This window comes from Pseudonaja textilis, chromosome 2 (genome assembly GCF_049901715.1).
Source record: "Pseudonaja textilis isolate UNSWEBS1 chromosome 2, rPseTex1.2, whole genome shotgun sequence".
In the NCBI taxonomy this organism is placed as follows: domain Eukaryota; kingdom Metazoa; phylum Chordata; class Lepidosauria; order Squamata; family Elapidae; genus Pseudonaja; species Pseudonaja textilis.
In genome coordinates, this window is record NC_141991.1 from 516123 (window position 1) to 539210 (window position 23088).

At 44.4% G+C, this 23088-nt stretch overlaps 1 protein-coding gene across 1 annotated transcript; it reads left to right on the top strand.

Moving 5' to 3' along the window:
* Positions 1 to 1291: 1291 nt before the first annotated feature.
* On the top strand, positions 1292 to 23088 carry CYP21A2 (cytochrome P450 family 21 subfamily A member 2). Its single transcript, XM_087923267.1, has 10 exons — positions 1292 to 1389; positions 1994 to 2083; positions 4611 to 4765; positions 8113 to 8208; positions 8295 to 8396; positions 10980 to 11066; positions 12491 to 12694; positions 18230 to 18399; positions 20011 to 20114; positions 22340 to 23088. Exons 2-10 carry the CDS (start codon positions 2038 to 2040, stop codon positions 22603 to 22605), a joined length of 1230 nt encoding a protein of 409 aa, XP_087779393.1. The 5' UTR covers positions 1292 to 1389; positions 1994 to 2037; the 3' UTR covers positions 22606 to 23088.

Here is a 23088-nt window from a genome sequence, read left to right on the forward strand (position 1 = left end):
CATGCCGACCTGCCAGCCCACTTCCTCCAGTTAGCCCAGCATTATGGACCCATCTACCGCCTCCGGTGTGGAAAGAAAGGTAATTCTTGAATGTGTTTGTGATGTGGGGGGCAGTGGGGGGAGGCAGAACAGTGATTTGGGGGATGTTAGAAGTAAACGGGGCAGCATTGGCATCAGTTAAAACCTACATATTTGTGGAGTTTGTAGCCCTCCAAAAAAAAAAAAAAAATACAATGGCATTGTGTTCCCGAGGCTGTTTTGTTTCATTTTGTTTTTAACTGCGGCTTGGGCTTCCGTGATTGTTTTCAAAACTTCCCTGCAATATTTTTTTTGTTTTCTAATTTTCTTCTTGGGCTTTTAAAGTCTTTGCAGTCCATCATTTTAGAATAGGCTTTAAATTAGAAAACAGGACGATTTGTTAGAATCAGGTTAGAGCTGGGATCTTGGAGATGTTCTAGAGCCATACCCTGCACAAGCAGGAAACAATTTACCATTTCAGACAAGTGACTGTCTTTTCTTAAAAACCTCCGGTGATGGAGTATGGCGTTCTGTAAATAAGAATTTTCCAGAGTGGTGAACCTTTTGTCCCAGCCTTATGAATAAATTTATATTCATTTATTTATTAAATTTAGGTACTGCCTTTCTCGCTATCCAAAATGAGTCTGGGAGCCTTACAGTGTAATAAAGATAGAAAATATATAAATACTTTTACATTTTCTATCTTTATTACACTGTAAGGCTCCCAGACTCATTTTGGATAGCGAGAAAGGCAGTACCTAAATTTAATAAATAAATAAATAAATATAATATTAAAAAAAATATATAAAAATACCTTTATATTTTACTTTATAAAAATATAAAAATAAATACTTTGGGTCTGGATGAAGATCTGGATGACTTTGAGCTGTCACCAGAATCAATTGTCAGCTTTAGAAGTTATCTTTAGAGCTTAGAAGATAGAAGTTAAAAATAAAAGTTACCTTTAGAAGAGAAGAGAAGAAAAGAGGAGAGGAGAGAAGAGAAAAGAGAGAAGAGGAGAGAAAAGAAGAGAAAAGAGGAAAGGAGAAGAGAGAAGAGAAGAGAAGAGAAGGAAACACTGGTGACAAATTTTGGGGTGTATGAAAGCAAGCTAGGGGGTAAATTGTGAGGAAGCAGATTTCACCTAAACGTGGAGAGAAACTTCCTAAAAATCTAAGAATGACTAACTGGTTCCTTTACTGGAGCTATTTAGAGAATGTGAAGTCAGTGTCCTGAGCTGGCCAGTTTTACTGTACAACAGCTCTTATCTCAATGACAGCTGTGTTTTCAGGAACTAGCAGTACTTTTGATTAAAATTACTAGCTCTTTAAAGTAATGAAGCAAAATTCTCCACGAGTAATGTAGATTCTGGTGAGAACCAGTTCTGTATATAGAGTATATTTGAACTTTAATAACTTGCAAACTTGGCCAATAAGGAATTCTATTCTATTCTATTCTATTCTATTCTATTCTATTCTATTCTCTATTCCTATTCTTATTCTACTCTACATTCATTATCCTTTCCTGCCTACCTGCCTCTTTCTTTTTTCTTTCTATTTTCCTTCTTTCCTTCCTTTCTTTCTCATTCTCTTTCTGTCTTTTTTCTTCTTTTCTTTTCTTTCTTCTGTCGTTAACTGGCTTCCCCATTGACTTTACTTGTCAGGAGGTTGCAAAAAGCGACACTGCAGCCATCTTAAATACATGCCACTTGCCAACCTGCTGAATTTCAATCATGTGACCACAGGGATGCTGCAATGGTTGTAAGTGTGAAAAATAGTCATAGGTCACTTTTTTTCAGTGCTGTTGTAACTTTGAATGAATGGTTATAAGTCGAGGACTTCCTGTATTAATGGAAAAAGTCTGTTCTAAGACTGAGCTAATTGATGTTTGGGAGTTTTGAGGAATACCTTTGAAAATATATTGTTGTTGTTTTTTTAATGGCTCTTTCTTCTTTTTCTGTCTTTCCCTTGTTCAGTTGTGGTTGTGTTGAACAGCTCTGAATTAATTCGGGAGGCTTTGATGCGAAAATGGTCTGACTTCGCTGGACGACCTCATAACTTTCTGGGTAATGATTTCCCGGTTTGTTGATAATTCTGGTAATGAATTGAGATCAAATCGTGGCTTGAGAGCCGTTTTGTTAGTGAGAAGAAGGACTGTGTCGGCGTTCCAACTAACCAACTTCCAAACCAATAAACTCCGAGACAAACATTTCCTCAAAGTTCCATTTTATTAGAGTTGTCATATTGGCACATCTGGAAAAACCTGAATCTGAGAGTTCTGGGGTTTCCCTTCCCCCCAAAAAATCAAAGATCCCTCCCCTGCCTCCATCAGTCCATTACATGGTCCAGTCAAATCTTCATCCCAACTGGAGACATTCCTCCAGTCACTCGTCCCTCCAGTTGCAGGCCACATGCCCTTGACTCTCTGAGGAAAAATGTTATTGTGCCTAAAACTTCTACCTCACTATGAAATCTCCCCTCCCCAAATTCCCAGGCACTGAATGTGGCTGCCTCAAACCTTCCAAGTAAGAAAAAAAGGCCTCCAAGGCTGACACACTGCACATTGCACAGAAATAAGATTTGCTTGATTGGAGGAAAAAAAATTGCACTTTGCAGGGTTCATCCAAGCCATAAACTATGCTTACAAGCAACCATGGTTGGATTCACACCACATGGATACTCCTCAACATACAACAATAATTGAGATCTGAATTATGGCCGTAAGTCACATCAGTCATTAAATGGGTCGTGATGTGACCTTACCTCATTTTACCACCTTGTTTGCAGCAGTCATTAAGTGAAATCATTTTCTCCAAGAACTTCCACTTCAATAGGTGCTTTTTTGCTGGAAATTGGAAGTAAACGCCAGAAGCTGGCAAAAAAAAGTCAAAAATTGTAGTGACATAACTGTGGGCGCTGCAAAATAGCCGTAAAAAAATGCCAGTTTGATTTAGTGTTTAAGGCACCAGGCTAGAAAGTAAGGGGTGGTGAGATCAAGTCCTGCCTTAGTGATGAAAGACAACAGGGTGACTTGGACCAGGCACTTTCTCTCAATGCAACCCACCTCACAAGAATTGTTGTTGTGGGGAAAATAGGAGGAGGAAGATGGATACGTTCACAGCTTGAGTTATTTGTGGAAAAATAATAAAGATGGGGTACAAATAAATAATAATAAATAAATGTCAGCCAGTTTCCAAGTGCCCAAAATGTGATCAAATGATTACGGGATATATATGTGAGTATGGTTGTTAGTATTGTGGTTCACCAACAGCCAGTGTAGACAGCAGTGGAATCGGACAGTGGAGAAGAAAGGGGACCAGGCAGGGAGTCTGGAGAGGACTCGAACGAGGGTCTTGCATCCAATGCAAGGATGGGGCCAGGACCATCTGGGAGTGGGGTGCTGCCTTTGGAGCCTTCGGAGTCTGGCAGCAGCGAGGCAGAGAACCCAAGGGAGCCTGTTCCCAGTGCGCGTATGCACAGAGCTGCTAGAAGGCGAGAGCAGCTGAAACAGAAGGGGTGACTTGCGAGTAAGGCTGGGAGGTGATTGCCCCTCCCATAAGGGATAAAAGTCAGACATTAATGAGGAACACTTGAAGGAAGCAAAGTAGTTTGATTGGTTCCGAGTCAGCCTCAAGCTCTGTGTACTTTGGTTGGTTTTTTCTTGTACTTCGGTTGGTTTCTTTTATAGTTAATCTGGATACTTCTGTTTTTGGCAGCATTCCACAGAACTAGAAAGTGTGTGCTTATCTTGGGGGACTGTTTAAGATTAGTTTTGGCTGGGAATGGAAACAATTACTAGCGTTGCAATAAAATAGGTTTTGCTTTTAAAACAAGCTTGTAATTAATTACGTTTGATGAAGAAGCCTGGGTCAGAACTGTCAGAAGTCCAGACCAAGTTTTAAATAGCTTTGAGGTGTCTGGTCACTAAGGGATTGTTTGTTAAGTGAAGAGTACCTGTACAGGTCAGGATTACCCAACCTCCCTGAGGAAGGTTTGAAAGTTTTCCAAAGGCTGACATGGGCTAACAAGGTTGGGACATCCAATTTTGTAAAAAGAGAAAAGGTTTCCCCTGTTCAGTCATATCCAATTTTATGGGAAAATGCACTTTTCCATCTCTTAGCCGAGGGAGCCAACGTCATCTGAAGACATTTCTGTGTATAGTATGGCTATAGGCTGAAGGCACACAAAACACCGTTACCTTCCCACCAAAGGGGTACCTATTTATCCATCACATTTGCATGCTTTCGAACTGCTAGGTTGGCAGGAGCTGGAGCAAGTAACGGGAACTCACCCTGTCACATGGTGCTTGGGTCTTGAACTTCCAACCTTCAGGTCCACAAGCCCAGTGTCTTAACTACTAGGTCATCAAATCCCACCCACCCACCCCATCCATGATGGGGAGAACATACTATTCTTACCCCCATTGCTTGAAGATGCCCAATCAATATCAGCAGAGTTTGAGAGCAGGATTTTCCCACCAAGCTTTGGGTATCTGTTACCTTCTCTAGGCACAGCGTAGACTTTCTGCCCTTTCTCTACATCCTTTTCCTTGAAGGCTACTTCTAACCTCTCCTTCCTTCCTCTCTTCTCCAGCCCACTTGATTTCCAAGGGAGGCAAAGACCTCTCGCTGGGGAACTACACACCGACATGGCGCTTGCAACGCAAACTCACCCACATGGCCTTCCAGCGTTGCCTGCGAGGAGACATGGAGAAGATCGTGCAGGATCAGGCTCAACACCTCTCCAAGGTGACCTCGAAAAGGGAAGAGGAAGTCAGGATGCATTTTCCTCTGCTTGATATGTGCAACTGAAAGAAAGATTTAACCCAAAATTTAAAAACGCATTTTTACACACACACACACACACACACACACACACACAATGCTTAAGTAACTCTTCAGATAGGCAAAAGCCATTGAAAATGTATTTGAGAGTATCTGCATTAAGAGAAAGTGAAAGAAAACGATGTATCAGTTTAAGGAAAAACTCTGTATGTTAAAAAGGATGTTTATAAAAGAGAAAAAAATTCTCTAAGGGTAGTTTGGGTGGTAGGGAGCTAAATGCAATGTTGAAGTTTAAAGCCTGTATATTAAGAAGTCAAAGAATAAGATGGATTAGAAAGGTTTTTTTTTAATGGTTTTTTGTGTTTTAAAAAAGTTTGGTACTTTGAAGGAAAGAGGGTTAAAAAAAGGAAAGGTTTTTTTCCCCCCTCTCTTTTTCTTTCGGTAAAACCAAAGAATTTGAAAGAATACGATGAATTTTGTAAATAAAAATGGTGACATCTCACAAAGATTACTAGGTACAAATAGAAATACATATTGTTTCCATAGCAAGGAAGATAAAGCAGGAACGGTTAAATTGATTATTTAAAGAAGAAAATATGTTTTTATTTGGATATCCCTTCTGGAATTTGTGCTTGTGAAGAAAAAAAAATGAAACTTTGATCTTGGTTTTGTTGATTAGAAAGATGTGGTGTTATAGAAATAGCTAGATATATATTAATGTGTAAAAGCAAAAAGTTGTGGTTGGAATGTGTTCATTTTGTACTGTGCTAAGAAGAGCTAGAAGTCAATGTCCCCCTTTTCTTTCTTTTTTCTCTTTCCCCTTGTATCTTACACCCCCTTTTCCCCATTCTTTTTCCCTCCCTTAATTTCCTAGTTTCTTTTCTTCTTTGTATTTTATAGAATAAAAAATGTAAAATGATAGAGAAGATAGAAAAGAAAAGGAGAGAGGCCAGGGGTGGGATTCAAATTTTTTAACAACCGGTTCTGTGGCCATGGCTTAAGTTGGTGGGCGTGGCTTGGTGGTCATGTGACTGGATGGACGTGGCTTGATGGTCATGTTTTTGGCTGGGTGTGGCCAACTCAATATCACTCCCATACAGGCACGCATCTCCTCGCCTGGTCTCTCAGGACCGTGGGGATGCTGCAACTGTCGTAAGTGTGAAAAATGGTTATAAGTCACTTTCTTCAGTGCCATTGTAACTTTGAATGGTCACTCCACACAAGCAAAGAACTAGCAAAGGAGGGGAAAAAAAACTCCAGAGAAGTTCCTGAGACAGGAAGTCTAGTCCTGCCAAGGATGTAATAAGGGTCAACGGAGAGGCAGTTTCTGTAAGCAACACCAGAATGTTTCCTTCCTGCCTTCCTTACAGGATTAGGCCAGTAATTTCTTCTAACAACCGGTTCTCCGAACTGCTTAGAATGTTAACAACCGGTTCTAGCGAATAGGTGCGAACTGGTAGAATCCCACCCCTGAGAGAGGGTGTACAAGCATCTAGAAGCTGAGGTTGAAGATGCTGATGTAGAATCTACTTTTTATTTTTTTTAAAAAATGGAGAAAGGGTGTAAAAATTCATTCATTCTCATTTTTTTGCACGTAATATACATGCTGTGACCATACGTCCTTAATTATGCAGACAGTCCTTGCTTAGCCAGAGATTGTTTTGCAACATTTGAAGTTACAATGGCCACAGAATGGGTGCTTTGGGGGTGTAGATAATTTCCCCCCCTGCCTGTCATGTAACTCCATGTAAGGCAGGTCAGCCTTATTGCTTGCCGTGCTATTCTGTCAGGTTAGATCTGCAACCCGGGGTGGCTCTCAAGAGTTATATAAAACAAAAGGTCACAGAAACATTAAAAACAACAAGCAACCAAAACCAGAAACAAAGCGACCCATCTCCCTTGATCCAACCAGCCAGGTTACCTTCCCACTTGGTGTTTAACCTGTCTCACGCTTGAGGGAAGGTGCAGTGACGTATGGTTTTTCGAAAAGGGCAGTGTCAGGATTCCGGCGGTTACCCCCAATTTAAATCATTTTTTGAGCCAAACTTCCAAAACCTCAAAAGGATTTATTGGGAGTTCAACTGTCCAGCATTGCTTAGGTGTAGCCGACTCTGAGGCACATCATTCCTTGTCACCCTTGATTTTCCCCCAGCCCCTGGGTGTATCATAATTCATATTCTCCAATGGGATGCGTCCATAGCCAAGAGTCATCAATCATGCTCACCAGTTAGAATTTTGCACGGCAGAAACTTCGGTCACCTGGTTACTATTTTTGAGAACATTTGTGGAATGCAGTTTTGGTTTGCAAGCTGCTACATTGCTCCCCACTCCCTTTCTGCTGGCAACTCTAAAAAGACCATACAAATATTTTATGAGTTGACAGGTGGGAGCCTGCTGGGTGACATTGACGGAGATATAAATATGTGCATGTGTGTGATCTAAGCCAACGTTTCCGGCTTTGCAGACCCGTGGGAGGCGGGGAGAGTGGGATGGTTCCTCGCAAGCGGACAGCAAGCACGCGCAGTTTCATTTGCGCGAGCTGCAAACACAAGCACCTGCCACTCACTTAAATGGAGCACAGGCGCGCGCACTCGCCTGCTGGTCACGCAAGCGACAATGTGAACGCTCGCCGGCAGTTTCCGCAGCTTGGTTGCAAACCCCTCATGGCGCACTAGTGTGCCTTGGCCCACAGGTTGGGGGACCCTTGATCTAAGGCAGGAGTCGCCAACCTTTTGGACCTGAGGGACCACCAAACTCATAATTTTAAATCCTGTGGACCACTAATATGAATTTTGATGCTTGCTGTGACATTGGTGGGAAAGTGGGTCACATATTCCAGAACTGTAATATTCACAGGACTGGCCCTTTGGTCATCCAAGAGCAGCTGCTCCTCCACCCAGGTATACTGGCCTGCTTTGAACTGGAAGAGCTGCTCCGGGGTGACCAAAGGGCCAGTCTTGTGACTACTGCAGCTCTGGAATATGGCACCGACTTTCCCACCCATGTCAGCAAGCCACCCAGGGGCAGATTTTCCTCCCTCACCATTGGTCTTACCTACCTCACATGGCTCTACTTAAGGCAAGGTTTGTGCTCGGCTGAAGGATGGGGGCCGGCAGGTGGGCGGGCCATGTGGGTGGCGCAGCCTTGTGTTCCTGCGCAGCCTGGATTAATTGCTTTGGGGTGTGTGTGCTTTGTGGGGGACATTTCTCTACGCACCACCCAAATTTTATCGTGGACGACTGGTGGTCCCTGGCCCACCAGTTGGCGACCACTGATTTAAGGCATATTTCTCTCTTGCGATTCTTCAACAGGTTTTCCACAGTTACAATGGACAGCCTGTGGATGTGGCACAGGTCTTTTCTCTGCATGCTTGTGCAGTCATCTCCAACTTGATATTTGGGGCTGCGGTGAGTCTTCCGACCTGCTGTGTAATTGCTCTGCTTTCCCGCGGATTGTCTTCTCCAAGTTACCTCTGTCTTTTCATCCATCATAGGACATTTCCGCCATCAAAGAAATGCATAACTGTATGATCGAGCTGGTTGAAAATTGGAGTTCTGCTTCCATCCAGATTCTGGATTTTCTTCCCATCTTCAGGGTGAGACCTGGTTAGAGGGCTTTGTGTGTGTGTGTGTGGGTGGGTGGGTGCCTTCAGGACAGGCTTGCAGAACTAAAACTGACATGCAACATTTTAGATCTGAGCCAGAGGCATTTCCTGGGAAAGAGTAAAAAAAAAATGTCAAGGTGCTACCCCAAGCATAGGGGTATGTCCACGTAACAGATAACAGATAACCAGACTTGGAAGAAACCTTGTAGGTCATGTAGTAGTCCAACCCCCCACCCAAGCAGGAGACCCTACACCATTTCTGACAAATGGCAGTCCAATCTCTTCTTGAAAGTCTCAAGTGATGGCGCTCCCACAACTTCCGAAGGCAACTTCTGTTCCATTGGTTGGTTGTTCTCACTGTCAGAAAGTTTCTCCTTATTTCCAGGTTAAATCTCTCCTTGTTCAGTTTCCATCCATTATTCCTTGTCTGGCCTACAGGCACTTTAGAAAATAGCTTGACCCCTTCCTCTCTGTGGCAGCCCCTCAAATATTGGAAGACCGCTATCCTGTCTCCCCTGGTCCTTCTCTTCACTAGACCAACCATGCTCAGTTCCTGTAACCGTTCTTCAGTCCCCTAATCATCCTGGTTGCTCTTCTCTGCACTTTTTCTAGTATCTCAACATCTTTTTTATAGTGTGGTGACCAAAACTGGGTGCAGTACCCTAGGTGTGGTCTTACTAAGGCTTTATAGAGTGGTATTAATACCTCACTTGATACCTCACGTATAAAAAGAGGAAGGGTTGTAATCATGAAATCACAACCACAATCTACTTTATTGACCTTCCCATGGATGATGTGACTGACAGACAGATAGGAAGATCACAGGTGTTTTTTTTAAAAAATATTTGCAAGTAATAAACTTGGTCTAAATGAGCTTAGTACAGTATTTTTCAACCTTAGCCACTGTAAGATGGTTGGGGAAATCTGAGAGTTGAAGTTCAGACAACCGAAAGTGACCAACGTTGAGAAAGAGAGGATTAATATATCAGGCTGGCCTTGGACAGATTTGCATTTAACTCCACATGTTTGGGATGGTCAACAAATGGTAGATTGCTGATGTTGCTCAAGGTTTTGCCTTCTTAATTTTCTGACGGACAATCAGAACAGATATCCACTCTTTCTGTTTTTGTCTCTGTCTCTATCTAAATGAATGCATGCATGCACAGGGGTTTTGTTCATGATAAAATGTTCTACTTTTTGATACCATAGACTTCCATTATCTGTAGCAAACATGGGCCGGCAGGAAGTTAAATGTTTCATAAGTTTCCATCACAAGTGAAAGAAACTAGACTGAGAAGGATATCTTACTAGATTGCACTTCTGATGCTGATATATCGTGCGGCTTATTAGCATGTCATAAATTGTTCTTGCACATGCCAACTGCTGAAGGACAATCAGTGACCATTGAATGTTGAAAACAGCCCAGTTCTCTGCACATAGAAAATTTGGGAAAGAAGCTGCTTCTTCTTCTTCTTCTTCTTCTTCTTCTTCTTCTTCTTCTTCTTCTTCTTCTTCTTCTTCTTCTTCTTCTTCTTCTTCTTCCTCTTCCTCTTCTTCTTCTTCTTCTTCTTCTTCTTCTTCTTCTTCTTCTTCTTCTTCTCCTCCTCCTCCTCCTCCTCCTCCTCCTCCTCCTCCTCCTCCTCCTCCTCCTCCTCCTCCCTCCTCTTCCTCTTCCTCTCCTCTCTCCTCTTCTTCTTCTCTTCTTCTTCTTCTTCTTCTTCTTCTTCTTCTTCTTCTTCTTCTTCTTCTCCTCTCCTCCTCCTCCTCCTCCTCCTCCTCCTCCTCCTCCTCCTCCTCCTCCTCCTCCTCCTCCTCCTCCTCCTCTTCTTCTTCTTCTTCTTCTTCTTCTTCTTCTTCTTCTTCTTCTTCTTCTTCTTCTTCTTCTCTTCTTCTTCTTCTTCTTCTTCTTCCCTCTCCTCCTCCTCCTCCTCCTCCTCCTCCTCCTCCTCTTCCTCCTCTTCTTCTTCTTCTTCTTCTTCTTCTTCTTCTTCTTCTTCTTCTTCTTCTTCTTCTTCTTCTTCTTCTTCTTCTTCTTCTTCTTCTTCTTCTTCTTCTTCTTCCTCCTCCTCCTCCTCCTCCTCCTCCTCCTCCTCCTCCTCCTCCTCCTCCTCCTCCTCCTCCTCCTCCTCCTCCTCCAGGCCTCGTTTCTGTACTCTCTTCTCAGAAGGGGCCCAGCTGCAGCCACATCCGAGTTGTAACCCACAATGTTGTTTTTATTTCTTCATAAAAGACAGGAGGGAAGAGCAAAGCCCCATTTTGGACTGAAGCCTTGGGGCAAGGAAAAAGGGAATTCAATGTTTTGCTGGCTGTAGCCACCCACCCAAGGCAGTTTCCCCAAATAACCTCCTCCTCCTCCTCCTCTTCCTCCTCCTCCTCCTCTTCCTCTCCCTCTCCTCTTCTACTTCCTCCTCCTTCCCTCTCCCCTCTTCTCCCCTCCCTCTTTTACTACTTTGGGTGTCGACAGCGACACAACATTCCTAAAATGTGAAAGGGGAATGGTCAAGGAAGAAACGTGGGGAGCCCTGAGTGTTTGTGCTGAAACCAACTTCATTCACATCGTCTGCTGTGCCCTAGGTGTTTCCCAACCCCACTTTGCGACATCTGCTCTCCTGTGTCAAAACCCGGGACGCCTTGATCCAAAGCCAGATGAAGAAACACCAGGTGAGAATGTGGAGAATGACTACTCCGTTAAAGGCTATACAGGTAATTCTCTGACATGCAACCATTCGTTTAGCAACTGTTCAAAGTTGCGATGGCATTTTAAAAAGGGATTTACCCCCCTGTCCTCATACTTACGACCATGACAGGGTTCCCCACAGTCACACGATCACGATTCAGATGCTTGGCAACTGCCGCATATTTTCGATACTTGCAGCATTCTGCAGTCACGGGATCACCGTTGCCGACGTTCCCAGATGGAAAGAAAAATCAGTGGGGAAACCGGCAGGAAGTCGCAAGTTGCAGTCACATAATGTCTCATTTAACAACTGCGGCAGAAAAGGTTGCAAAATTGCGCGGGGTCACTGAACGACCCCACCGTGTAATGACCAATCTTCTGGTCCCTTTTGGTGGCTGTAAGTTGTAAGACTACCTGTATAAAGTTAACCTTTTTTTTTTTTTCACGGAGGCTCACGGATAAGAGGATGACATGAGACGAAGAATCTACTAATTTAAGAGCAGGAATGATGAGAAGATCTTGCAGTTTTACCACCATGCTAAAATGGTCCAGTGTTTATCACAGAGATGGGGGAAGCCATACCTCGTCAAAAGTTACTGTAGAGCAATTCCTATCAAAAGGGCCAGAGACAAGGAATTATTGGGACAGGGCCCTGAGTAGTTGATGGTTCACTGATGGGATGAATAGATGGATGAAACCGGTTTGTCTTGATTGATTGTGTTCTGACCCAGCCTTAGCAGAAACAAGAAACAGAACCCCCCTGTCATGAAAAAAAACCCTTTTTATTTACCTCTTGTGAATTAATTGGATTCACCCACCGAAAAGTCCAGGCAATAGTCCTTCAAGGAGTTAACTGCAGTACACATCTTATCAGTTCCTTGCGATAATTGCAAGGCCGTGAGCCGTGAGCGCCTAGCCGAGAGGCTGAAAATTAAGTTCTGGCAAGCAGTCTCCGTGACCCAAAATGCAATGAGCAAAATCTTCAGAAATACAAACTGTTGTCTCCTACGACGACCACTCCCTTTTCCTTATATATTTATTTCCCAGCCAGTTCAGCATCCACGTGTGCTTTGCTTCCCGAGTTGACTCCTTGTCCTCTGTTGCTCACCTCTTCTAACTGCTCTGCGCATATGTGCATGTGGAACAGGCCCCAGCTGTTCTTCCTCCTCACTCATATCAACCTCTAAAAGCAGCTGCCTCTCCGGTGGCTGGGAAATGTTGGACGGCCCTGGCTCTATCTCTGTGTCTGATGCAGAGCATCCATCGGAGCCTTCCCCAGATTCCATCACTGGCCCAAATTCCTCCCCAACTTCCTCACTGTCCGAGTCTGCCCTCAGCTCCGCTGGTAGCTGGCAGGCCACAACAGATTGATTGATTGATTGATTACACACCCTCCTCTCTTTCTTAGGAGTCATGTAGCCCTTCCGAGATCCAGAACATGCTGGATGACATGCTGCAGCTTCTGCGTGACCATGGTACTGAAAAATGGGGGGAGACTGGCCTCTTGTTGGATCACGTCCACATGGCCATTGTTGACCTGCTTATTGGAGGCACGGAGACCACAGCAACCCTGCTCACCTGGGCTATTGCCTTCCTGGTGCATCGCCCTGAGGTAGGATGAACGGTTTGCTGGTGGCGAGAAACATGGTCCTCTAAATCAGGGGGTCGAAAACCTTTGGGACCTCAGGGGCCACCAAACTCATAATGTTAAATCCTGTGGAACCACTAATATGAATTCTGATGGTTGCTTGCTGACATTGGTGGGAAAGTGGGTCCCATATTATAGAGCTGCAGTAATCCCAGGACTGGCCCTTTGGTCATCCTGGAGTAGCTGCTCCTCCACCCGGGTATACTGGCCTGCCATGGACTTGAAGAGCTCCTCCAGGATGACCAAAGGGCCAGTCCTGTGACTCCTGCAGCTCTGGAATATGGGACCAACTTTCCCGCCAATGTCAGCAAGCCACCCCGGAGAGGATTTCCCTCCCTCGCCATTGGTCTTACCTTCCAGTTCCAGCTTGCGTGGCTCTACTCAAGGCTAATGTTTGTGCTCGGCCGAAGGGTGGGGACAGCGGGTGCGCGGGCCATGTGGGTGGCGCAGCCTTGTGTTCCTATGCGTAGCCTGGATTAATTGCTTTGTGGGGGAGTGCTTTGTGGGGGACCTTTCTCTGTGGATCACCAAAATTTTCTCAGTTGGTGACCACCGGTTGGCGACCACTGCTCTAAATCCCTCTTTCGGGAGGGCACAGTTTAGCTTTCAGTCAAAGATCTCCTTCTGCTTCTTATCTCTCTTGATTTCTCCACGCAGAAGGAAGTGGTTCAAAGTTATCGGCCTTGGCTGGGGAAGCTGTGGGCTACATCTCTCTACATTGTTCCTCACCACCTGCCATGATGGTGGGGTAACGGAAGTTGGAGTCCTAGAAAGAAAAGTGGGGAGCATCATTTCCTCTATCAGAAAGTCAAACTTCATTGAATGTACAGGAAGTTCTCATTTAACACCACAATTGGGATCAGTAAAAATGTCACCAAACAATGTGATTATTATCTCATTGGCCACACTGTTTAGCAATGGTCGTTTTTGACAGTCTTGATTGTGACCGTTAATCAATCATTAGGCAAGGACCCACCCAAATCTACACTTTTCCTGGCTTGGTCCCTCCCAGCCCCGGCCTCATTTCTTCCAAGGGAAAGGACTGCCTTCCCTTCAACTCCCCCACCCACCTTTTACTCCCATGCCTGCTCTTTTGGCTGGCCTGCACAGTGACACTCCTCGGTGGTGGTGGTGGCAACACTGGGTATCAGTCATTGGTGGGATTCAAATATTGTGGCCACCAGTTTGATGGGCGTGGCTTGGTGGGCGCGCTTTACGTGCACATGCGTGTCAAATGTGCATTTTGCGGAGGCGCAGAGGCGTTTGTGGAGGCGCAGAGGCATTTTAACTCGCCTCCTGCAAGCCGGCATGATCCCGGTCGCTTCAACAGCTGCCGCGTGGCACTCTTCTGTGCCGCGCAAAGCAGCTACACTTCATATTCACTGGATAAAAGTTGAGTATGGGAGCCTGGGCGGGCAGGTGGGCCCAACAGCAGAGCGGCGGAGAGAATTGGTTCGGTGTCCGCTGCTCATCGCTCCTACCGGCTTGCCAGAACTGGACCGAACCGGTCAAATACCACCACTAGTGTCAGTGTTTCTCAGGTAGACCAGTCAGGAAATATGACCAGATGAGCTATTTCTACTTTATTTTGAGGATACACTAACAGAATCTTGCAAGTCTGAAAGTACAAATCTCCCACCATTTCTTTTATAGCCTGAGAAGTTACAGATGAAACCTTCTGAGCCACTTTCGTACCAGTTATGCAGACTATGCTCTCTTCTATCAGACCGATCCTTAGGCCAGGGGTGTCAAATTCAAGGCCCATGGCCCGACTCTGGTCCATGGGGTTCTTAGATCTGTCTCGCAAATAGTGGAGGACTAGCTCATGGTGACCTGTTAGCAAAAACAGAGCTTGAGCTCCGTTTACATTGGCAGAGGGTTGCAGGAGGCCATCCCAGCTGAAAATGGAGCTCGGGAGCATGGTTTTTATTGGTAGAACACTCGGGCCGCCAAAGGCGCCCCTGACATGAGTGATGTCAAGATGGCCACATCCCCTGGCCACATACACCCTGCTCCCCCAAGGCCAAGCACAGCCATGACGCGGCCCTCAATGAAATCGAGTTTGACACCCCTGTCCTAGGCAGTATTTGTTTGTCCCGTCTCTCAAGGTTTTCTCATGTCCCATTCCAGATAGTCCTTGACTTACAACCATTAAATCGAGGTTATAACAGCAGTGGGAAAAAAAGGGATTGATGACAATTTTTCACCCTTATGACTGTTGCAGCATCTCCATGATCATGTGATTGAAATTCAGGTGCTTGACAACTGGAATGTATTTATGAGGGTTGCAGTGTCCCGGAATCAGGAGGTCTCCTTTTGTGACCTTTTCACAAGAAAAGTCAAGGGGGAAGCCAGATTCACTTACAAGCTATGTTTTTTTAAAAAAAAATAAATAAATTTATTTCTTCAATGTTTTAACATTTAAAAACAAATTTCTGCACTGTACAACGTTACTGTAGCAGTGTTTACATTGTAAATACCTCCTATTGATGTGTGATACATCTCTGTATTTGATTTGTCACCATTCTAGGCATTTTATACATATATACATTTTTATTTACATTTATTTACCCGAAAACCTTATTGTTTTGTAGTTTTAGAGTATTACATAGATCCTTTGATGCCTTTGCGTCTTATTCTTATCCATTCGTACCAAACGTCCCCTTACAAACTATGTTACACCTTAACAACTGCAGTGATTCACTTAACAATTATGGCAAGGAAGGTCGCAAAACGGGGCAAAATTCCCCTAACAACTGTCTCACTTAAGAATATAAATTTTTGGCTCAGTTGGGTGGGGCGGGGTCATATGTCGAGGCAAACCTGTATATCACTCTTCACCAACGGAAGGCTTCCTGCAAAAGTCAACCTCTCCAAAGCTTTATTACAACTTCTTGCTTAGCAAAATACATTTGGGCCTCAGTTGTGCTCCTTAAGTCAAGAACTACCAGTCAGCGGCCTCAGCCTGCTTCTGTTTTGGCCTTGGTGCCCCTGCTGCTGGGGGTGGGAGGGCGTTTCAACTCCTGCTCCACAAAGGCCCCATCTGTTCTCAGTGAGTCTTTGCTATCTTCTTCCCACTGCTGATAAGTTGTGCCTGGAGGGGCCTATTTTGAGACAGCTGCGGTCTCGGGAAGGCCTTGGGGTTGCTTCAGAGAAAAGGCCGCGCATGACCCATGGCTGCCTTGCAAAAGGTCAGATGGGCTTTGTCAGCAGTGGGAGGAAGAAGACAGCAATAGCAAATTCACTTAGAATAACCAGGGGTGAGATTCAACCGGTTTAACAACCGGTTGGGTGAGCTCATGTGCTCCATGTTTAAAAAAGCTAATACCTTCAACTGCAGCTGAAGAAAACAGCTGAGGCGACTTCCGGTTTGAGCTCCTTTGGCGACATGCGCGGTTTCGATCTGTGCTAATCGCGGGAGTGCCCCGAGCCGGCGGGTTTTGGGGCTAAGCCACTCCGTAGAAGTGGTGAAGAGAGGGGAGACTACTAGCAGGGTCGAGGAGAGCCGCATATCTCCTCCCCAGCTGGCCATTACTCCCTTTCCCGAAGGTGGTTCCAGCAGTGGTCAGAAATGGCCACCTCAAAGAAGAACTCGACTGGAAAAGAAAGTGCAGGAAGAATATAAGAAGAGAAAGTTTTGGTTGACTGGGTTAAATTGAAAAAGCAACAACATAAGGTACCCTGGAATTTAAACTATAAAAATAACATTGTTCCCAGAGAAGATTTTGAAGGAGTGAAGGAGAGATGAAAGGGAAAGGATTTGGGTTTTTTTTCTCCTCCCTTATACTGACAGCTAAGAGACTTAAGTAAGAAATTGTCAAAAATCCACTCTGACAATAATAGGCATTTAAGCTGAAAATAAAATGTCAAAGGGACAATAAAGATTTTTGGATATTTAAAAACTTTTAAAAGCAGGAAAGGAGAGAAAAGAATAAAAGGGCAGGATCTGGAAAAATGGAGCAGACTGCCTGGAACTAAAAGGAATTTACAGTGAAACTTTAACAAGATTCCTAAAAAATACATTCCAACTGAAACTTTGTAATAAAATAATAGAACCCCAGGAAGAGAAAGTGAAAAAAGAAGCAAGAAGGAACAGCTTTGGATTATTTGGATTACTTGGTGATTTTTGGATTTTTGGCTATTGCATTTAAATGACTAAATTGGGTGGTTGTTTAAAAGTGTTTAAAATGGCATCACTTCTAGAAGAACTGAAAATGGAACTTAAAAAACAGAAAGAAGATGCACAAGAAGGGAGAAGTTCTTTTGGCTTCGTATTTCAATTCCTAGAAATGGAAATTTGGAACTATGAGAAACAACAAGAAACGATTGTAGAACAAGAAGATCTGGACAAAGAAAAAGCCATCTTTAATGATCAAGTAATTTTATGTGGGGGGAAAAAGGAAAGGGGGGAAAGAGTGAAAAGTTTAAGATTTGTAAAAACAACAACAAAAAAAGAATAGTTTGAAAAATAATTACAATGTTAGAAAGCAACAGAAGAGGGGATTACAGAAGAGAGAATTAGAAGTAGAGAGACAAGGGGGTAAAAAGGGGAGGGAGAAGAGGAGGAAGAAGGAAAGGAAAAGAAGTTATAAAAGTTTAGAAAATCAAAGGAGGGGAAAAACTATGTAGAAAATGTTTAATAGGAATAAGACATGGAATAGAACACAAAGATGAACATGAAATGGAGTTTGTGTCCGTATGAAGAAGTGACAACCCGTGATCATGCTCCTCTCAAAAAAAGATATTTTATTTGTATTATGTTTTTTTTTCTTTGTGAAAACCCAAATAAAATTTATATTAAAAAAAAAAGAAGAAAACAGCTGAGGTGCGGCAAACTGTGCAAATCAGGTGCTGTGAGGTGCTGTGCAAATCAGCTGCGCTCTAACAAAAAGACACAAAGCACACAAAACAGCGGGCCCACACGCTCATTGGAGAGAACCGAACCAGGAGAATCCCACCCCTGAGAATCACTTATATAAACCCTATCGTGATTTACAGAATTCTCTAGGTGGTTTACAACGTCAACATATTTTCCCTCAACAATTTGGATCCTCATTTGACCGACCTCGGAAAGATGGCAGGCTGAGTCAACCTTCGGCCCATCAGAATCGAACGCCAGGCTGAAGGCAAAGTTAGCCTGCAATACTGAACTTTTAACTATTGAGCCACCGGATGGTGAAGGTCAGGTGGGGTGATGAGCACAGAACGGCAAGGAAGGCGGGTGAGGGAGGGCAGGTATCCACAAAAGCAGATTTGGGTGAGGAGATAAGGCAGTTAGGGGGAAGCAGAAGCACACACTGTGGTTGTAAATGTGGGTGAGCTGCCAACCACCTGACCTTTGACCTTGTGACCAGGATTTGGGTTTTTTTTGCAAAGATTACAACTCTAGCACTGTCATAAATTACGTCACTGAACAAATGGTCATTTAGTGAGGGCGCTCTATACTGTCTTCTTTCTTCCCAACATGTTTTCCCCCCCATTTTTTCTCTGCCGCTCCAGATTCAGAAGCAGATCCACCAAGAGTTAACCACTGTCATTGGATCCCACCGTGATCCGACCTACAGGGATCAGGAGCAGCTGCCTTACCTCCGAGCCACCCTCTGGGAGACTCTGCGCCTACGTCCATCAGCACCCCTGGCTCTGCCCCACATGACCATCCGCAACACCAGGTAAGAGGTTTCAAGGGACTCCCCGACCCTCCAAATCTGTCCTTGAGGAAGGGGATTCAGCTTCCCCCCCCCTCCTCCTGCATTCTGCCAGGTGCTCTTTCTAGCCAGGTCCCTGCCTTCTGAACATCCATGACCCTCCTTGGCACCAAACAGTCAAAGCAGTGGTGGGATTCAAATTTTTTGACAACCAGTTCTGTGGGCGTGGCTTGGTGGGTGTAGCAGGGGAAGGATACTGTAAAATCCCCATTTCCCCGCCATTCCTGCGAGAAGGTTACTGCAAAATCTCCATTCCCTCCTCAGCCCACTAACCTGCTTTCCTGATTAGGTGCCAAAAATCGGCTAGGCCTCTTTGTGACACCCTTGAGCCACTGCTTGTCTGTCTCTTGTAGCTTCTACTCAAGTGTGTTTTAGAACCTTCGTGAATTCATTATACCCCGTGGTGGCTAACCTTTTTGGGCTCCTGTACCAAAAGTTGTGTGTGCACTGGTGCTCATGCGCTCGCGTGCCAGCACCCAGAAGGTAACGCGCACCCCCCATGCCCCTGTGCATGCGTGCGCAATCTTCCCCATCCCCGTTACCTGCACTGCACCTCATAGCTGATTTTCGGCTGGTTTGAGGCCTTTTTCGGCCTCCCAGAGGCTTGAAAAAAGCCTCTGCAGGTCGAATAGGCCCATTTTGTCACTTCCGGTATTAACAGGAAGTGGTGAAACAGGCCTATTCATCCTGCAGAGACTTTTTTCAAGCCTCTGGAAGGCCGAAAAAGGCCTCAAACCAGCCGAAAATCAGCCGTGAGGCATGCGCATGCACAGTGAAGTAGGTTTGCCTGCAGCTCGCGTGCTGGCACAAATGGTTCTGCATGCCACCTGTGGCACATGTGCCATAGGTTCGCCATCATCGGTCTGTACCATGACTCCATTTGTGATGGATTATGAAATGGATAATTATTTTTTTTAAAAAAATATTGTTGTAGAATTATTAACCCACCTTTATTATTTTTAAAAATAACTCAAGGTAGCAAACCTATCTAATACAACTTTTTCGTCCTATTTCCCTCACAACGACAACTCTTTGAGGTAGGCTGGGCTATGAGAGAGAGAAAGAGAGTGACTGACTTAAAATCACCCAGCCATCTTTCATATCTGAGGCGAGACTAGAACTCATCATCTCCTGACCCAAAGTCACCCAGTCTCCTTTCATGCCCAAGAGAGGACTAGAACTCATCATCTCTTAGTAATTGGCACAAAGTCACCCAGCCAGTTTTGATACCTAAGGCAGGACTAGAACTCAACAGCTTCCAGGTTTTGAGCCTGATGCCTTAACTGCTAGACCAGGAATCCCCAAACTTGGCAAGTTTAAGACTTGTGGACTTCAACTCCCAGAATTCCTGAGCTAACATGACTGGAGGAGGAATTCTGGGAGTTGAAGTCCACAAGTCTTAAACTTGCCAAGTTTGGAGGCCTCAGTGTCAGACCAAACTGAGTCTCTGATGTTCTCGGATGCCTATGAGACCCCCAATCTCAGGGTAAGCAAGAGGAACAAATTACATTGCTGAAGCCTTGTTGATATAATTGTTGTCTTCTTTTTCCTCTTCCTCTCACACCCTCTCCCAAGTCTGTCTGGTTTCTCCATCCCTAAGGGCACGACGGTCATTCCCAACCTCTATGGGGCCCATCTTGATGAGACCAAGTGGCAGCATCCTCTGGAGTTTAGGCCAGGTATTCTTATTTGCAAGAGAGAGAGAGAGAGAGAGGGTGGGGGACTGAGTTCCTACATCACACTAACCCAGAATGAAATTTGCTTGGCTTTGGCTTAGTGCAGTATTCCACAACCTTGGCAATTTTAAGACAGATGGACTTTCCCAGAATTCCCCAGCCAGCATGTGGAAGACCACTTGCCTTAAAAGCGGAAGCAGTATGCTCTGTCCCATAATTGGGTAGACCAGGTTGCCTTGATAGACCTGTCCCACCGGAAAAAAACACTTCACCTGTCTTAAAGTTGCCAAGGTTGAGAAAACACAGCCTTAGTGTGTTGTGTCAGTGCAGCTTATTGTGAACTAATCAGTAAAGTATGTTTCAGAAAACCATAGCTTAGGGCAGTGGTAGCTAACTATTTTGGGCTCCTGTGCCAAAAATTGCGCGTGTGCTTTCGCTTGTGCGCTCGTGTGCCAGCACCCAGAAGGCAATGCGCACGCCCCCCACACCCCTGCACATGCGTGCACAATCCCCGCTGCCCTCTTACCTGCACTGTGCCTCACAGGTGATTTTCGGCCCCCCAGAGGCTTGAAAAAAGCCTCTGCAGGCTTTGCAGGACGGATAATAGGCCCATTTTATCACTTCCGGAAGTGACAAAAAGGGCCTATTATTGGGCCTGCAGAGGCTTTTTTCAAACTTCTGGGGGGGCGAAAAATGCCTCAAATCAGCCAAAAATCAGCTGTGAAGTGTGCGCATGCACAGTGAGGTAAGCATGTCTGTGGCTTGCGTGCCAGCACAAATGTCTTTTGTGCCAGCACAGGTGGCACGCATGGCATAGGTTCACCATCATGGGCTTAGGGCAACTATAGAGAAAGAGAGGTAGCTTGGGGAAGAAATTAGTGTGAATTTTATGATGTTTTAGATGTCCAAATAAAAGTTGGGGTTTACCCATCATACTAAGCCACATACATATGCGATTTGTTTTTGACCCAGCGAGATCAAAAATGGGGCGGTACTGTGGCTCAGTGATTAAGACGATGGGCTTGTTGACTGGAAAACTGTCAGCCCACGTTCGAGACCCAAGCACCACAAGACAGGATGAGCTCCCTTTCTCACCCCAGCTCCTGCCAAACTTAGCAGCTTGAAAGCATGTAAATGCAAGAAGATAAATAGGGACCACTTCAGTGAGAAAGTAACAATGATCCGTGACATCATGTTGGCCCCATGAACACGGAAATGTCTTCAGACAGCGCTGGCTCATTGGCCTTGAAACAGAGATGATGAGCATCGCTGCCAATAGACACCAACAACTAGTAGAGTAAAATCCACAGGGACTCCTTTCTCTTTACCTAGTGAGGCTACGGGAATAAAGTCCCAAATTGCTTGAAGCTCGGATTTTATATGAATCTTCTGATTTCAGCTAAGCATTTGTGGGAGAGGGTGAATGGAAAGCATGGTTTATTTCTGGCTTATTTGTTTATTTGTTTGTTTATTTGTTTATTTTGCCCCATCCAAGCCTCTCATCCAATATTTCCTCTATCTATCTATCTATCTATCTATCTATCTATCTATCTATCTATCTATCTGTCTTCTATCCATCATCTATTTATCTATCATCTATTATCTCTCTCTTATCTAGCTATACATATCTATCATCTATCCATCATCTATTATCTCTCTCATCTAGCTATATCTACCATCTATCTATCTATCTATCTATCTATCTATCTCTCTCATCTATATCTATCTATCTATCTATCTATCTATCTATCTATCTATCTATCTATCTATCTATCTATCTATCTATCTATCATCATCTATCTATCTATCTATTATCTATCTACTATCTATCATATCTATCATCTATCTATCTATCCATCATCTATCTATCATCTATCTATCTATCTATCTATCTATCTATCTATCTATCTTATCTATCTATATCATCAATCATCTATCTATCTACCTACCTACCTACCTACCTACTTACTTAATTATTTTAGCCTGCCTTTATTATTTTTATACATAATTTAAGGGGCTGAACACATTCAATATTCCTTCCTCCTCTTATTTTCCACACAACAACAACCCTGTAAAGTGGGTAGGGCTTAGAGAAGGAATGACAGGCTTAAAGTCACCTAAAGCCAGATTAGAACTCGTAATCTCCTGGTTTCCAGTCTGGGGCCTTCACTACTTAGACCAAAATTGGCTGTCCTTGTGAATCTGACCAGTTTCTTTCTTCTGTCCAGAGAGATTCCTGGAGAGTGAAGCTTCTGTGGAGGCCCGACGGAATCTGGTGCCATTCAGCTGTGGGGCACGGGTGTGCCTGGGAGAAGCCTTGGCCCGCATGGAGTCGTTCCTCTTCCTTGCTTACATCCTGCGAGATTTCCAACTCTTGCCTGTGGCAACCGGATGCCTTCCTGACCTCAGGGGATCGTTTCGATTCCTTATTCATTGCAAGCCCTTCTTGGTGCGGCTGGTACCCTGGGGGAAGACCCCAAAGCCCGAAAAATGAAGCCTTTCCCGCCCTTCCTGCTGGGTGGGAAACTGAAATCGTTCCCCTTGCTTTTTGTTAGTATGATCTTCTTAAGCTCACTGTCATATTGTGGGTGTCAGCCTTCAAGATCTTCCTCCTTTCCTTTGCTTCTTTCTGGCTGTCATGAGTAACGGGGGGTGGAAGGGGGAAATGTATAGGACGTGAGCTGAAAGTGTTACTAACTGATATTGTATAAACTGGAGAGGGTTTCTAATTCTTGCTTAGCTTTCTCTTCTCTGCGCAACTGCAAACCTTTATTTGAGTAAGCCAAGGTCAACTAATCATCACCACCTGGAGATGTCTGCATGATGTAGTTCACAACTTTTAATTGGAAGAACGTTTGAACTGTTGGGGGTGGGAACATTTCACTTCCTTGATATATGTGATGTGCGTGCCTATTTCCCCAGATTCAGAATTTTCTTGTTGCTACCACTGACTTCCAGTAAAAGACATCTTTTCTCT

Coding starts and splice junctions, on each gene's coding strand:
- CYP21A2 (XM_087923267.1), top strand. CDS start 2,038: ATGCGAAAATGGTCTGACTTCGCTGGACGACCTCATAACTTTCTGG. Junction 8,397..10,979: donor ATTTTCTTCCCATCTTCAGG/GTGAGACCTGGT, acceptor GCTGTGCCCTAG/GTGTTTCCCAACCCCACTTT. Junction 18,400..20,010: donor ATGACCATCCGCAACACCAG/GTAAGAGGTTTC, acceptor CCCTCTCCCAAG/TCTGTCTGGTTTCTCCATCC.